Source organism: Lissotriton vulgaris, chromosome 5 (genome assembly GCF_964263255.1).
Source record: "Lissotriton vulgaris chromosome 5, aLisVul1.2, whole genome shotgun sequence".
Lineage (NCBI taxonomy): Eukaryota > Metazoa > Chordata > Amphibia > Caudata > Salamandridae > Lissotriton > Lissotriton vulgaris.
Genome location: NC_141693.1, coordinates 472578333 through 472594644, shown reverse-complemented (window position 1 = coordinate 472594644; position 16312 = coordinate 472578333). Strand labels below are relative to the sequence as shown.

Genomic DNA, 16312 nt, shown 5'->3' with positions numbered 1-16312 from the left:
AAGGAGAAGGCCCTGGCCATTTCATTGCTGCTTACCATCTCATTCCTGCGCCTCAACGCCGCCTCTGCCACGTGCACCGTGCCCAGGCCTTGGCAGCTCCAGCGAATGGGTTGTTCCAGCTTGGACACAAAACAAAATAAAAAATATATGGAGCAGTGAGTGCCCACTACCTGCCTGTGAAGGACATTTGAAAATCCCTAACACAGCGCTGCACTGCCCAGATGAACGATTCTAAACAATGTCCTATGTACTCTGATTTGGCCCTAAAATATTTTTTAAGAAGCCCGGGTATTGGTTTTGCACTTGCCTTATGTATCACCTCAGACAACCCGTGGCATAGTCCTGTACTGCACCAGTGTACGACTGACAGAACAGCTGCAGCCTGGTGCTGCCTCGAGAAATATTTTTCATAGAAATATGCACTCCCCTTTGGTACAACTTTTCTGACTAGGGATTCTACAATCATGCTTTTTGGAGTGCAGAGCGGCCACCAGAGCGCTGCCTGTCAGTCCCAGTCCCTCCACTACAACAGCATACTTAGGGAAACCACAGCAACGCCATTTACAGCCTCGGAGGAATGCTCGTAGTGGGGTCGGGCTCTGGGTCCCACATTAGGAGGCAATTAAGTAACACTCTGATGGGTAACGAAGCAGGAGTGTGGGACAGCGGGGAAGGTGGGGTGCCAAGCAGTCGAGTAACATGTTGCACCAAATGCAAAGGGTCAAGTACCCCGTTGAGTTTGTTCTATATTGTAAGTGGTTCTGTTGTTGCTATGCTGGCAGGCTATGTGATATTATGTTGCAGTGTGGTATTTTGTGTTGCGTTTTGTGAATCAGAGTTGCGATGCAGTTGTATTTTTTGTGTTCATGTCATTGTTATGTACTTGTACCGTTGCTGTGTTTTGTACTGTGCAGTATTGGAATTTGGGTAGCACTGTCCATACCCCTTTGGAGTCTTGAAGGAGAGTGTTGTTGCATTGTTGCAATTTTGCTATTTAGTTATGTTGTTGAAATTTTTAGGTTTTTTATGTTTAGGTGTTGTTCAGTTGCTTTGTTGGTTAGTGGTATTTTGTTTTGTGTTGTGGTACTGTTGTGGAGTTGTGTTGAATTAATGGGACACTGCGTTGCACTGTAGTTACGTTTTGGTGGGTGTTGAAGTTGTTTTGTTTGGCTCTGTGTATGTTTGCTGAAAAGTACACCTATAGTCCCGAAAAACTTGTAATGTCCCTGGGCACATAATGCAGAATTAAAGGATCATATGTGCTCATGACTGACTAATATATACCATTATCTCCTTGTGGTGCTAAGACACCTAGTGTTGGAACTAGAAACTGCTTCAAAAGCTATTTACTTGGAGCTCTGCATGCTGGTACTGCGAAAGCATTCGCACGTCATTTGTAAAACACGTATTTCACTGTGGGCCAGTACCTCCCGTTGGAGGGAGGTGGAGGAGGCAGCACTCCTAAGACAATTCCTTGGCAAATCGATTACAAATCGACTGGCTAAATTAAGCATCGCTCTTGCAGGAGCTACTAGAGCATAGTGTCGGCAGAATACACGTGGGTTACCATACCTAGCCGCTGAAAAAAGGGCTCCTGACAGGCATGTACCTGAATAATTTATTAATTTGAAGAGTTTTATATAGCGCGAACATGACACTCATGGGTATCAGAGAGTTCTACAATTGTTAGAGAGGATATAGTTATGCAATGAAACATATAGAAACATTTTAGTAAATAGAGCCAAGAAGGCTCTGTTATAGCTTTTAATGGTAGGTAAGCTGCTTATCGCTGGAAGAGTGTGGCCAGGAATTTGGAGGGTCGGTCTAATGCAGAGTGTACTGGTAACAACAAGAGAGGAAGGGAACGGGACTGGCGCTCCTATATCCCTCGAGAGAAATCAAAAAAACAACAGAGGAGCGTCACACCAATAATGCCTAGAAAAAGAGCAAGCATGTAGCAAGCCTCACAGTCTAGGTTAACTGTAAGGGAAACCTCATTAGGTTATGCGGAAAGCCCTCACTCGCCAACCTGGTAGGTGACATGCTTCATCATCGGGCCCCACCAGGAGTGGCCGAATGCCACCCTAGTGTGCTGCAACGCCAGGTTACTGCGGAGCTGGGTTTTTGTGCGTGAAGTGTGAATTGCGTGAGTTAAAAATGTCCCAATTGTGTCAAATAAAGAATTTATTCGTTTTGCCAATTGGACATGGATTAAAATAATAGTGTAGGATAAAGGACCAGAATTAAAAGTTCAGTTTTATCCTAAATTGTGGTCAACATGTTTCTGCCTATGTGATAGTAGTTTATTACGCGTTCGTCAGGACCAGTGAATTAAAGTGTGATAAAGTGTAGTGGTGAACCCCGGTGGTATGGGCGGGCTGAGGCCCACCCTAGCCTGGGGTTACTAGTGTTAAAAGAGATTATATTGTAAAAAACACAGTATCAAGATTTCGTCGCGTTGGAGTGGAACCGAGTTTATTAGAAAATGCTAATGATTAAAGCACCATGGTTCTGGGGAGGGGGGTGATAGCGAAATGGCTCACCGCCCTCTATGCTAGGCACCCGCTTGGTACCTGCTTGCACACTCTGGAAGCAGGTACCAAGTCTTGGAGTGGAACCGAGACCCCGAAGAACACGTTCTTCGGGGTCTCGGTTTCACTCCAATGTGACAGAATCTTGATACAGTATTTTTTACGATATAGTCTCTTTTAAAACTAGTAACCCTAGGCTAGGGTGGGCCTTAGCGTGCACATACCACCGGGGTTCACCACTACACTTTATCACACTTTAATTCACTGGTCCTGACGAACACCTGATAAACTACTATCACATAGGCAGAAACATGTTGAACACAACTTAGGATAAAACTGGACTTTTAATTCTGGTTGTTTATCCTACACTATTGTTTTATCCATGTCCAATTGGCAAAACGAATAAATTATTTTTGGACAAGATTGGGACATTTTTGTCTCACCTAATTCACACTTCATGCACAAAAAAACAGCTCGGCAGTAACCTGGCATTGCAGCACACTAGGGTGGCATTCGGCCACTCCTGGTGGGGCCCGATGATGAAGCATGTCACTAACCAGGTTGGTGAGTGAGGGCTTTCCGAATAACCTAATGAGGTTTCCCTTACAGTTAACCTAGACTGTGAGGCTTGCTACATGCTTGCGCTTTTTTTAGGTGTTATTGGTGTGACGCTCCTCTGTTGTTTTTTTTTATTTAATGCAGAGTGTAGCTACAGAAGAAATATAAATAAATCAATTTAGCCACAGCTTCCTTAGCAGCTGCTCCCAAGGCATCACTGCCTCAGTAGACCACAATGGTCTGGTTCCATTGAGGTGAAATGTCAAGGAGCCCACAACACAAGTGGTAAGAAATATCCTAGGAGAGGCAGGTTGCAGACGAGGGAAGAAAGTGGAGAGAACAGTCTCCCCGTTCAGGTGAATTTGTAAAAGAACTTTAGGGACTAAGTTGGGGTGAGTGCTCACGACCGCCATGTCATGATGGAACACAGTTTAGGGTTCTGAAGTGCAAATTACTGACTGCTTCCTTGTTGACTTCATAGCCACCCACAAAAAGTCTCCAGGAAAATTAGCTTTGTTTTGCATAATGCTAGAGGCTTAAAAGGATTATCATTCAATTCTTCTTACTTTGAGCTCTGCTAGATGATGCTTTGCTCACTAGCAGGTTTGGCCTTTTCACTATGAAAAAGGAAGAATATTTTGATTGTAGGGGCACCTTAAATAATTCATAGAGTTAATCTATTTAATTGGATTTTAAAGTAGTATCAATGGATTTATTTGTGGGCTTTTACATTGTATTTTAGCATTGCTGATCCAAAAGTAACAATGTACTGGGATATCTTAAAGAATCAATAGAAAAATCTATTTAATGGAATTTTAAAGAAGTATCAATGAATTTACTGGTGGGATATTTTATTAGCAGTGTTGATTTAGGGTTGCTTATATGATATTGTATTAATTTTGAATATACATTATACAATATTTACCCACCTACCTCCCACCATGAGGAAGAAGATCTCAACAGTGGTGGGGTGAGGGACAGATTCAGGAGATGGACTTTAGTGGTCAGGACGAGACTACTACAGAGACCTCCCTTAGGCCGGGACGAGTTGTACTGTCCAGTGCAAGCCTCCAGAGTCAAAGTGGATTGAAACTTGACCCCTGACCCGGAGTCAGGGAGGGAGGTTTGTATGGCCACTCCGGCATGGCGCTACAGCCCTGTTACACTAAGTGATGGCCCTGGATCAGCCCAACAATGCAAAGGCAGCATGCTCAGAAAAAGCTGGGGTCACACCAACGTTTTAACAAAGTCTCTGGCTCTGCGGAGGATATTGTGCCAAAAGGGCCCTTGGCTCCAAGGTCCTGGAAACCTCAGCCTGTTAACAACTAATTCTGGCTGAGACAGTTTGGTGCTGGTGAGGAACGGTTGTGCGACCTGATACTTTCACCTTTCTGAGCATTACTTTCTCCTGGTTAGGGCACTACTTTACTAAACTGGCAGGACAAATCTTCGAGACTGTGCCTGATGGAATCTTCACTCTACTTCCTATTGATTAAATAAAATGTTTCCTTCAAAACAGATGCACGTTTGCTCTGTCTGCAAGCCAGGCTGTTCTGGAGTTACCTTGCTGAGAAAGAGAGAGAAAAGCAAAAGCGAGAGAGGTGAGTGAGACAAGAGAAAGAAAAAAAATATTCTCTGGACTTCAGCCTCGCATGGGAAACTGAGTGCTAAAGACGCCTATATAACTACATTGTTGGTAGTAAAAAGGAACTGACGAGTGTATGTGTCCACAGAGACTTTGTTACTAGAAGGCAACGCTATGAGTTAACTTTTGAAGCAGCTTCTGTTTCCACGACTCATTTGTGAGGGGTGAGACTAGGAAAGAGTGAGAACACAAGAGTGGTTCAGGTTTTAGAGAAGTAGATGTGATATTCCTTTCTGACAGGCATGAATGTTGACTGACAATTTGCTTGCTCAACGAGTCTGCTACAGGGGAACCATGTGTATACAGATGAAGGACTTGGATACCCACATCTGCATTGGTGACGGCCTCCAGACCCTTCAGACGTAAAGCCTCCTCCAGCTGCAGCCACGAAAAGAAGAAAGAAGAGAACAAAAAGAGTAAGCAAACAGAGCATGGAGGAGACAGGAGACGCCCACTACATCCAGACCTTCAAGCACTACCAGCTCATTGTTACCCAGATGAAAAAAGACTGGTGAAAACTTCATGGCTCTCAAGATGTGTGCTAGTCTGATGGGCCTATTGTATCGGATTTCATTTAGAACCACCTATTACTTCCCTAAATGGGGCGCAAGCTGCATCTGTGCCCGGATGCCCAGTGGGGAATTTTTTTCTAAGGATCTTTCTCTCGACTCCCTACCCCACAAGTGCATTGTGGAACTGGGAAACTACACCACTAGTCTTCAGTGTCTATGGGAGTGAGCAAAGACCAGCCCTTGTTGGGCTATGGTGTCATCTGTATCCCTGAGTTAGCCAATAAAAGCTGCGTCTTGGGCCACTGAAGGCTCTTCTCCAGTCACCAAACAAACAAATGAAAATCAAGCTTACAGAATATAGGGAGAGTGATTCTTTAAACCAGGGAACCCTTTCGAAATGCACCCACAAGAAGCACAGAATTTGAGATCACCAAATATTTCATATGAGCTCATTAATTCACTCATCTGTTCCCTAATGTACCTGAAGAGAATGCAGATCCACTCAGCCTGATGGGAAACAGACTATCTTTCCAGTCCTTACACTGCAGTTCAATTACTACAGCACATATTTTAACCATTCTTAAATTCGTAAATAACAGAAAGTGGCGCAAAAGAGCTTAGATGAGTCACATTAAGCCCCATCCCGTATCAAACACACAATAAAGCAAACCAATTTTCACATTCAAACCACTACATATGTCCTTGGAGTTAATGGTTTGCTTTCGTCAACAAGATCCTCCTTTGCACTGACAACATGTCATCAATTTTCATGCATAACACCAAACCCACCCAATCAAACAGTCGTCTTAGAGGATACAGTTCCTGCTAATTAAGGTTAGAATTCTGTACTTCTGGGGGAAGTCAGTGGCCCATTTGAGGAAGGCATGTGGCTGACTAAACCTTTTTGCATTAAGAACTAAATACCTAGCACATTTTTTGTGATTTGCTTGGCATCGGTGGTCACTTTCCTCTGAGTTGGGTCATAATATGTAAATTGCCAAAGTAGCCGTGCAAAACTGAAATTGTTTTGCTAGCCAACATCTTCTAATAAATAGTGAAATATAATTAAAAAGCAGTGTTGACCCCAGAGGGAATCCACATGAAACTGTTGCCAGAGGCAAAGAAGAACTAACCAATTCTCTCCTCTCTGCTTTTCATCTGGAAGAAAGAAGTGATCCAAGGCACAGCTTTATTTATGCATCAGTCAATGACAAGTTTTGAGTTGCTCTTCAAGTTTGTTGTGGTGTACTTTATTGAATGCAGTCGACAGATCCAAAATAGTACGGACTGCTGGCTGGTTCATGTGAGTTGCTTCTTACATGTGCTCTTTATGGCCATAGCATGCCATAGCCTAACATAACACATGCCATTTTCTAGGAGGGGCAGGGAGGGAGGTACTAACTGGCCTGAAACTGTATCCGAACCATTGAAAGTCATTCAAAGAAAGATTCACACATGAGCTCTCCTTCAGTTTGCCACAAGCCCACTCTACACTTATATGCCTTTGCTTTAATAGCTGATCTAGTAATGAAAAATTAGATGAACGCCCAAAAGCACCTCAGTGGCCTCAATAAACTGCTGCCATGTTTCCGGATGAATGGCCTTTTTCTATTATGTGGTTTCTAAGTTGGTTTGAACTGGTTCCAGACTGGCCCCGTCATTGATATGGACTAGGTAAGTGATCTTTCCAATTCAAAATGGCGTTAAGTATCTTTTATCAGAAGACAAAAATTCTTGATCGCATGGTAAAAGGTAACTGCCAGTAGGAGCTCAACACCTTGATGCTGCATAGATATGCAGTGGAGAACGACAATCTCAGGCAGGTCCCTGTTTCTTAATGGTAATGGGCAATTTTCACAATACCTGCCATTTTGTCTTGCCTAAACCCGGGTCTCACAACAAAAGGAACTGTGGGCAAGAATAAGTTCTGTAAATTCTTGCATGGCCCTGCTAGCAGGTGGAGGTCAGCCGTCTGTGCGGGAGATCATCGGAGGCACAAGAAGACACTGCCATTCACTGAGGTCAACAAAGACTCCTCCGACTTCAACTCAGAGCTTTTCGGTCACCCTCAAAATCTAATGAGAAAAATCTTTCTTCGAGGAATACCTCGGTCTAAGTCATCTGAGGAGGGACAGGTTCATAAACACGAAATTAAAGTCTGGGAAGCTGGTGATACTATTAAATCGCCTCACCTTGGGAAGGTTCCGGCGCTGTATTTTCATACAAATATACTTTATTCGGTTTTTGTAATACAAAACCATAAAAGTTCATAATAAATACAATTTACAATCCAGATTATAATAAAAAACACTTTACGAGACCAAGATGCAGTAGGATAGGGTCCCAATCATAAATATTTTTCCACACCAAAGTTGAGACAGAATCAGAGGAGTTCATATGAAGTCGTAGGAGTTCATGTTTAGTTTTTTTGTTACATGTCCAGATGTTTCCCAAAAATAAAAAAGAACAAGATACATTTTATGAATCCTACCATATGGGGTATGATTTCGGAAGAAGTGGAAAACACGGGATTTTGGGGTAGAAATCGTGTAAGTCCCGTGTAGATATTGGGCCGTCTCTTACTTGAGGCGGTCAAGTTTTCAAGTAAGGGACAATATTTCTGTCTCTAAATCTCACAGGCACCAAGTCCCCAGGTACATCTTTGGGAAGGGAGCCCAGCCAGCCCACCCTTCTGACGCTCCTTATTGCTCCATATAAATTGCAAGGCAGTGGCCTATTTTTTGACAGCCAGAATTTAGTTTTATTAACTAAATCATGATGACTCTAAGTTTTTCCAGGTGGGAGAGCAGGTACACCCGCAAGGATGCACACGTACGGGGCCGCTTCCAGTGGTAAATGAATAGAATTCGCTTTATTGTGACCTGCTCTAGGTGCGGTCAACTGGGGAAGGGAAACTTTAGGGGGTATTTAGCTGGTTTTTGCCCTGCTGCACTAGGGGCAGTAGGTTGTGTTTGACGCCTTTTATCCTGCGCAAGTGGTTTAGGGCCTAGGTGAGTAGGAGGTGACTTGGGTGTGTCACTACATTTGTCAGCAAACGGGTTTGACTTGATGGCTTTCTCTAATCCACAGAGCCTATCCCCTAACATGTTAATTTTATCCAGCAGCGGAGCTATCATAGAGCTAACCATTTGTTCGATAAGGGGTAATATGTGCAAGAGGGGAGGAGATGTTAAGGCCTCTGGACACTCAACAGTCGGTGGAGTCATTGAGGATTTAGCAGTGGATGGGCTTGGGCACAATTTCTGGGTTTTGGGGTTGTTTCCACCTAGATTAACCCCGTTATACTTCCTCTTCAGAGATGGAAACTGTGGGGGTTCACTACTTTTAGTGTTCAGGCTGCTGGTTTGAATAGAAGATAAGGAGGAATCGGGGAGTGTAGCCTTGTCTGATAGGGTACTATCGCTTTTGGGCGGAGTGGGAGTTTCCAGTACAGCATAGTTGGATTTACATAGGAAGTTTAACTCATCTAGCAGGGAGGACATTTGCCCAATGTCTGCAAAGCCAGTTGAGTGGTCCTCCTTGGAGGTCATGATAGTAAAGGGATATAGGGAGGCGATATATTAGAAAGTCAACATAAAGACAAAATGAGTAAAAGGGGGTATTTACCTTCTTTATAGTTGGCCTACAGTTTGGCAGCCAAAGGGGGTGGCCCGTCCCGTCCCTATCCGGCCTTTGTGGGCCGTAGAGGGCCCGCCCTTTGCCCGGGCTTAGCCCGCGCGCGTCCCGCGCTGCGGGAGGACCGGGCCGATTTTCAAGGCCCCCGGCACCTCCTGATGACGTCTGCAGCGGGCGCCGCGCACAGCCCCATGGGAGTGGTAGTGCTGGGGCTGTGGGCACGAGGGTGCAGGAAAGCGGGTGGTGACCAGAAGCAGAGCAGCGCTCGGGCTGCGTGACAAAATGCAGGCAAGTTCGTTCTCCAAGCCGTTTCCCTCACGGCTGTGACCAGGGCGGGGGCAAAGAACCAACAGGTGACCCCCAGCTAGCTCGTCCCGCGCTGCGGGAGGACCGGGCCCTCGGTCTAAGTCATCTGAGGAGGGACAGGTTCATAAACACGAAATTAAAGTCTGGGAAGCAGGTGATACTATTAAATCGCCTCACCTTGGGAAGGTTCCGGCGCTGTATTTTCATCAAGTGCTTAAACAGGATCAAGACTTTCTCATGCCATCCAAACTATGTCAACGTGAAAAAAAAATACTCTAAACTTTGATTGAGAAGAAAAGAGACCCTGTAAGCTAGGAGAGCTACAGGCAGTTCTCTTTGTTGGATGAAGAGTTCCAAGTTGGATTTATATGAAGAAGCGTTGGCCATAATAAGATTGATCAATTATTTAGCTTCACACACCTGTTTAAGTCTATCAGAAACTGAAAGGAGACTAGTAATACTTTGCAAAGGAGCTGCCACTTGCGCTTCATTGGGTGTGGGCCTTTTCTTTTACCTTGTGGTCCATCTGACCTATAGCAAAAGAATTACAAATTAGGCAGCAGTTGATGGATCATACGGCACGTGCGGTAAACCCATAATACAAAAACACCATCACAAATATAGGCCACACAAGCTATATTTAATTAAACCCTTGGAAAGACATGGGACTTCAGGGAGGAAATGGATAGAAGGTGAACATAGAGAGGCAATTGACTTCAAACAGAAGAGTGACAATGTTCTCAATGAACCGATTCATCATGCCAGTCTCGGTATTCACCGTACATTTTAACAAAAGTCAGATTGTCATTTTTAGGTTGAGCCTGGGCAGCGCATGCGCTGCTGCCAGGCATGCAGTAGTGGAGTATGACTTTGAAGCCCGGCCATATTTTCAATAGGCTTGTGTCATTGTCCTTCGTAAACGCTGGCTTCCGAGTCGTTAGTAGGCTTGTTAGTCCCTCCTTGGTACCGCCTGGTCTGCATTTGTTACCTCCCATAACGACTGGACCTTTTACTGGTGTTGTAAGTTGGTGAGCACTATCTTTTTTAATGCTCTTCCCCTATTCCATTCACGACATCGCAGCACGCCCCATGCTTTGATTACTGTATTCATTTAAATTACTATGTGGTCCGCTTTAACTGTAGTGGACGCACTTATTCAATTATTTTATTTATGGCGCAGTCCGCTTTCAGTTTAGCTGCTGCGCTTATTTATTTCATTAATTAATAGCGTGGCCCGCTTTCACTTCAGCGGCAGCGCTTCAGAGTTTCTATATTAATAATTTTGTTTTTGCTTTGTGCGAACGTACACCATATGGTCTTTCACTTTAATAATGTCCGTGCCTGTTTGTATAGACGCTGCTCACTGTAGCCTGAATACGGTGAACTGAACAGCATCTAAAGAAAGGAGCGAGGCCAACATTAAAGTGCTTTCGCATTTGTGAGAGTTTGAGCTATTGGCATTAAAAAGAACAATGCCTTTTATTTATGTGTTGGGTTTAAAGCACATAAATAAAAGGCATTGTCATTTGCAATGCCATTGGCTTAAACGCTGGAAAAAGCGAGACCTATTGCATTTAAAATGATTGCTCAGTTTACAGAGGACCACTAGGATTATGCGGGCATAGCATTTTCTAGGTAATTATGGATTTGCCACACTTGCCACATACTCTACCATCCTTTGATCATTTGTAGATTTCAACAAAAAATAATTTGGTGCTTAAGTGGATGAAATGTTAGTAAAAGAAACATTGCACTTGTGGTACAATGCAGTGGCGACACTTTCCAAAAGTTAATCTGTCACCTTTCAGTTGTCGAGTGAGGATGTATTCAGGTCACCCGCCAACACGGTCTGGTGAGTTTGATGGTGAAAATGCATTTTACAAACCCCAGATTGTATTGTAGCTAATCGTCTTGGTACCACTTTTGGTGACGTAGCTAAGCAGGCAGAAGCCCGTGTAACTTTCTAAAGCACAGCTTTTCTTTAACACCATATACAAAGGCGGTATACCTGGCCTCGGGTGTAAGAACCTCTGTCGCTCGTCGATTTTTTCTCAGATGTGAGATAGCCTTGATGCTTTCAGTGTCTATTTTTTATCTATTCATATTATTTTTGGGGGTGTTATATAGAGCGAGTTAGGGGATTTGGGGTGCCTTACATGCATGAGGCCAAATAACAATACAAAAAGCCTGATTATTTTGTTTTTTTCAGGCACGGAGAGATTAAATGATTTGCCCAGGATCACAGGCTGTTGAGCGGACGCCGGAACTCAAACCGGATTCCTCTTTTCGAAAGTCGGCACCAAGACCGATGCTCCGCAAATCTGGACTTAGCTGTCGCAAAGTATTGCGTCTTTTCTGGCAGGCTAAAGGTGGAGTACAGTATGACCCCCTGAAGCTTCGCGTTCTACTGCTGTAAGCATGCAGGAGAGATGCATGCATGTTTCCACAGTAAAACCCTTTGTTGCTGGATTTTGCCCCCGACCATAAAGTAATTTAAGACTGCACAGAGTAACAGCTCTCGAGTCCCACAACGGTGATGTAACGCAAATTCGATGGCTTACGGGTACTTCCCAGTAAATGAACCTTGTTTCAATGAGCCTCCCTAGAAGTTTACTCGAGGTTTAAAGGAACAGTGCCAGAAAAAAACGGGGCAGTTCTTAAGCAAAATGAGCTGCACGTGGAAAAGGGGGGGCAGTCCCTGCGCAGCCGGGACCTTGGGGATTAGACTGTACGAGGGACGTGTTATTTACATATATAATTGGCGCATTTGAAGAGTAAACACGATTTACATGGAAACAGTGAAAGGTGGCATAGTTTTGAATGATGGGGAAGAAAGGCGTTTACATAGGGGCAGGGGCACGGATGACCGTTCTAGGGCTATAACGATTGGGTGGTGCCATAGGGGAGGTCGAAGAAAGACGTGAAATCCAGCGGCCTAGCAAGGTGCCACTTAATGCAAGAAAGGGCAATGTTGGGCGCCATCCTCTAATTAGGTAGTTACAAATGTGGTGCAGGGCCCCGTGCACTGGTGCAACTGCACCATATGCACTATTGGTAGGTGCGCTCCTGGGGAAAATCAGAAACAGTAAACCCTCAAGAGTGGATTTTGCTCGAGACCTGTGTGGAAAGTTAAGTGTCAGGGTTTTAGTCATACTAAACAATGGGGGCTGAATGAGTCTGATGGTGTGGGGCGCAGCTTCCACTTGTGCAGCAGGTGCTGTGGCACCGGAGCACAGAGGGCCCCACTGATCCCCGATTATTGCTGTATGTCACAGCTGAAACAGAGATGGGGGTGATTCCTTCCTTGTACTCGGGCCCATGCCACACTCGCTACCCCCTGCTCACTCTATGGCGGGGCGGGGGAAGGTAGGCAGGGTGGAGTTGTAGGTACCAGAGCCCGCCACATGTTACTACGCCTGAATTTTATTTTGCCGAGGCCACACCCAGGAAAACCATATTCAAGCACTGCGTTTGGTCTGCGATCTGCAGGTGCTGTAAGGGGGCATGTAAGGTACACTACAGATTGCTACCGATTGGACAGTAGATGCTTCAAAGGCGTATGGCAAACACCCAAGCCCGGGCCTCTCGGGTTAAGGGGGTATGATAGGCAGTTGGCCAATCACATTACACTGGAAGTGGACTCGAGGTCTGGTACAGTAAACGCCACAGGCGAGCAACAATGCATCCCTTTATTGCGCGCTTCTACATAAACATCTATTTCCTACCCCCACCTCTCTCTGGGAGCAGCGACCTACATTTCTTCCTCCTATGACGTTTATAATAACCGCCCCCGAGCCCCGGCTCTCTCCCTCTTTAAAGGCCTCCTCTTTCACTTACACGCTCTGCACATTCACAATGAGGTGGACAAAGGCTTTACCCCATGGCAGAATAAAGGAACTAAGCATCCCCTCCCCAATCATGCCTAGCATCACCCCGTCACCATGCCGACAGGACGCCGTTCCTATGACAACCTGCACTGCCCGGTACCCGGGTACTTGCCCGATCGACTCTCCGCTTCACGTACACCCCGGCGGCGGCCTCCTCTGGAGCTCTGGGTGGGTCCCCCATAGGGTCGCCGGGGGCCTCCTCTGGCGACGCTCTCCTGTCACCGCGTCGGAACATGGCGCGCCCAGCTCCCTCCTGCCTCCTGCCTCCTGGGGGACGAGGCGGAGTCCTGTATCCGCTACACGCAGCCAGTTCACTGTACTCTGCGGACGGCAGGTAATCACCGTACAACGCCCCTCTCTTCATGGGTACCGCTCACCCGCGTCCTGAAAGGGGCAGGAGAGAGAATGGCACCAAAGCTACTGCCAGACAGATCCTCTCGATCATGATCTCCCCCAATTTCTTCCCGTTTCTCGCCCACTCTCCCTCGTAGGACCACTCGCTTACCCCCTATCTCCCCTCCCACCCCGCATCGCCCTGTGATGAATGAACCAAAGCGGTCTCTGTCTCACTAATTTGGATTTGGGGCAGGCTTTGTAATTAGCACTCTTCTCTACGCCAATGAAAATAGTATCTTCTCTGGATACAGTTGGATACTGCAGCTTTGTCGCTTTAAGCACTTGAAATAGTAGGTGCTAATAACAGGCAATCTAAAAGTACTAAAATATCACCGAAAACGTGTAACCTTAGATCGAGACCTCTTTTTCACTCCTTAAGATTAGCATGAACGCCATTTTTAAACCTGGACTATAAAAGACCCAGACGCAGCACACCTTCCTATAGAGTGTGTCCAACATATTGACTTATGAGCCCCAACCAACGAATACGCCCCCACCCACTCCCAAAGAACTTTGAAACCGAGTGTTTTTTCAATGAGAATCGTCGACCCACCCCCCTTCACAGTCTGTGCCCCGAGCGGCTTCACTTCAAGTGCTAGGTTCGAACCGTGAGAAAAGACTGCCCGGTTGAAGATCGCAGGTATCACCCAGAATTACCCTTCAGGAGACTCAAGGGACCATCGCACCCTTAGAACCTCTTCACGAAGAGAGCAGAGGCTCACAAAGGCAGACATGCATCTCCAAACATTGCGCACTCCCCCCTGCACTACATTCTTCTGCCAGATGCAGCAGGAGTAAATCTCCAGGTAGGCGTAGGCCAGGAGAATCCTTCTGGACTCACTCCTGCCGATCAACCGCTCCCACCCCCTTAACCATAAACAGCTCAACAGCCACCTATTCCAAACCGCATAAAAACCGTCTAATCTGAGCAACTAATCAAGAACCCACAGCATACATCTCGAACCACACCGATTTTGAACAGCTCACAAGCTATGATTGCAAGGAGTTAAAAACACCCACATATTCCAACAAGCATTGGAAATGCAATAGGTATCGGATTTATTTGAGTTAGAGCTAATGGCATTGTAAATGGCAATGTCTTTTAGTCATGTGTTATGGAGTGTATGCATTTGGTGTGTAGTGGAATTATGTGGTTTGGATTGGAATTGTAGCAATGGTGGCATGCTGCGCTTTAGATGAATATGTTTAAAAGTAAAGTGCACCATACTGCGATTACTACAATAGTTAATTGTGGATGCGTTAACAATTGATGTGTGCACTGATGGCTGGTGGTGTGTGTGCCTGTAGAAATTGTGCGCTGGTGGTGTGTGCTTGGTGGAAGTGTGCACTGCCGGCTGGAGGTGTGTGTGCCTGGTGGCAGCGTGCACTGACGGCTGGTGGTGTGTGTACCTGGTAAAAGCGTGCACAGACGGCTGGTGGTGTGTGTGCCTGGTAAAAGCGTGCACTGACGGCTGGTGGTGTGTGTGCCTGGTGAAAGCGTGCACTGACGGCTGGTGGTGTGTGCGCCTGGTGAAAGCATGCACTGACGGCTGGTGTTGTGTGTGCCTGCTGAAAGTGTGCACCGATGGCTGGTGATGTGTGTGTGTGTGTTTGGTGAAAGCGTGCACTGACGTCTGGTGTTGTGTGCCTGGTGGAAGCCTGCACTGATGGCTGGTGGTGTTTGTGCCCGGTAAAAACGTGCACTGACGGCTGGGGGTGTTTGTGCCCGGTGAAAATGTGCACTGACGGCTGGGGGTGTGTGTGCCCAGTGAAAACGTGCACTGACGGCTGGTGGTGTGTGTGTGGTTGTGTGTGGTGGTGAGTGTGTGGTGGTGAGTGTGTGGTGGTGTGTGTGGTGGTGAGTGTGTGGTGGTGAGAGTGGTGTGTGTGTGGTGTGTGTGTGTGTGTGGTGTATGTGTGTGTGTGGTGTGTGTGTGATGTGTGTGTGGTGTGTGGGGTCTTATGTGTGTGGTGTGTGTGTGTGTGTGGTGGACATAGTTTGAGTGTTCGTACCCTGCACACTCACACACTGCCCCTACACACTCACACACTGCTCACCCTACACACTCACACAATGTTCACCCTGCACACACACACACACACACTGCTCTCCCTGCACACTCACACACTGTTCACCCTGCACACTCACACACTGCTCACCCTACACTCACACACTGCTCACCCTGCACACTCACACACTGCTCACCCTGCACACTGCTCACCCTGCACACTCACACACTGCTGACCCTGCACACTCACACACTGTTCACCCTGCACACTCACACACTGTTCACCCTGCACACTCACACACTGTTCACCCTGCACACTCACACACTGTTCACCCTGCACACTCAAACACTGCTCACCCTACACACACACTGCTCACCCTGCACACTCACACACTGCTCACCCTGCACACTCACACACTGCTAACCCTGCACACTCACACACTGCTAACCCTGCACACTCCAGACAGCAAAAGGCAGGACCCACCCCGGGGTTGTATGACCAAAGCGGGCTGAGCGGCTGCTGCATGTGAAATGCACTATATCGTTTTGTGCACTTTTGCTGAGCCCGGCACCAAGAAGTGTGTATCCCACCCCTGGCAATATCTTACAATCTCAAAAGTGGCCCGTTATAATCTGTTCACTGCAAGGCATACCACCCTGTGCTAAAAAGTCCGCTAACCCTCGCGCAAAACCCAGCAAGCTGAAATATGCGCCGGCAGCAAGAGAGCAATAAGACGTCAGCGAGCCGTGCGCACGCCTTTCCTGCCATATGCTTTGGATGAATTTTAAGCATATGTCAGGAAATGCGCGTAATAGACACCAATAGGCCAGG

At 46.4% G+C, this 16312-nt stretch overlaps 1 protein-coding gene across 3 annotated transcripts in view; it reads right to left on the bottom strand.

Annotated features, from left to right (window-relative positions):
• Positions 1–16312, bottom strand: part of CROCC (ciliary rootlet coiled-coil, rootletin) — a 463946-nt gene that overhangs the window by 375829 nt on the left and 71805 nt on the right. Inside the window, exons 4-5 of one of the 3 annotated variants that reach the window (XM_086921919.1) lie at positions 5062–5112; positions 36–119 (exon numbers count right to left, since the gene is read on the bottom strand). The exons of 1 other annotated variant lie outside the window; for it this stretch is intronic. In XM_086921919.1, the coding sequence (XP_086778045.1) occupies positions 36–119; positions 5062–5112 (135 nt within the window). The remainder of the gene's footprint in view (positions 1–35; positions 120–5061; positions 5113–16312) is intronic. One more of the 3 variants, XM_086921920.1, reaches the window with a different exon arrangement.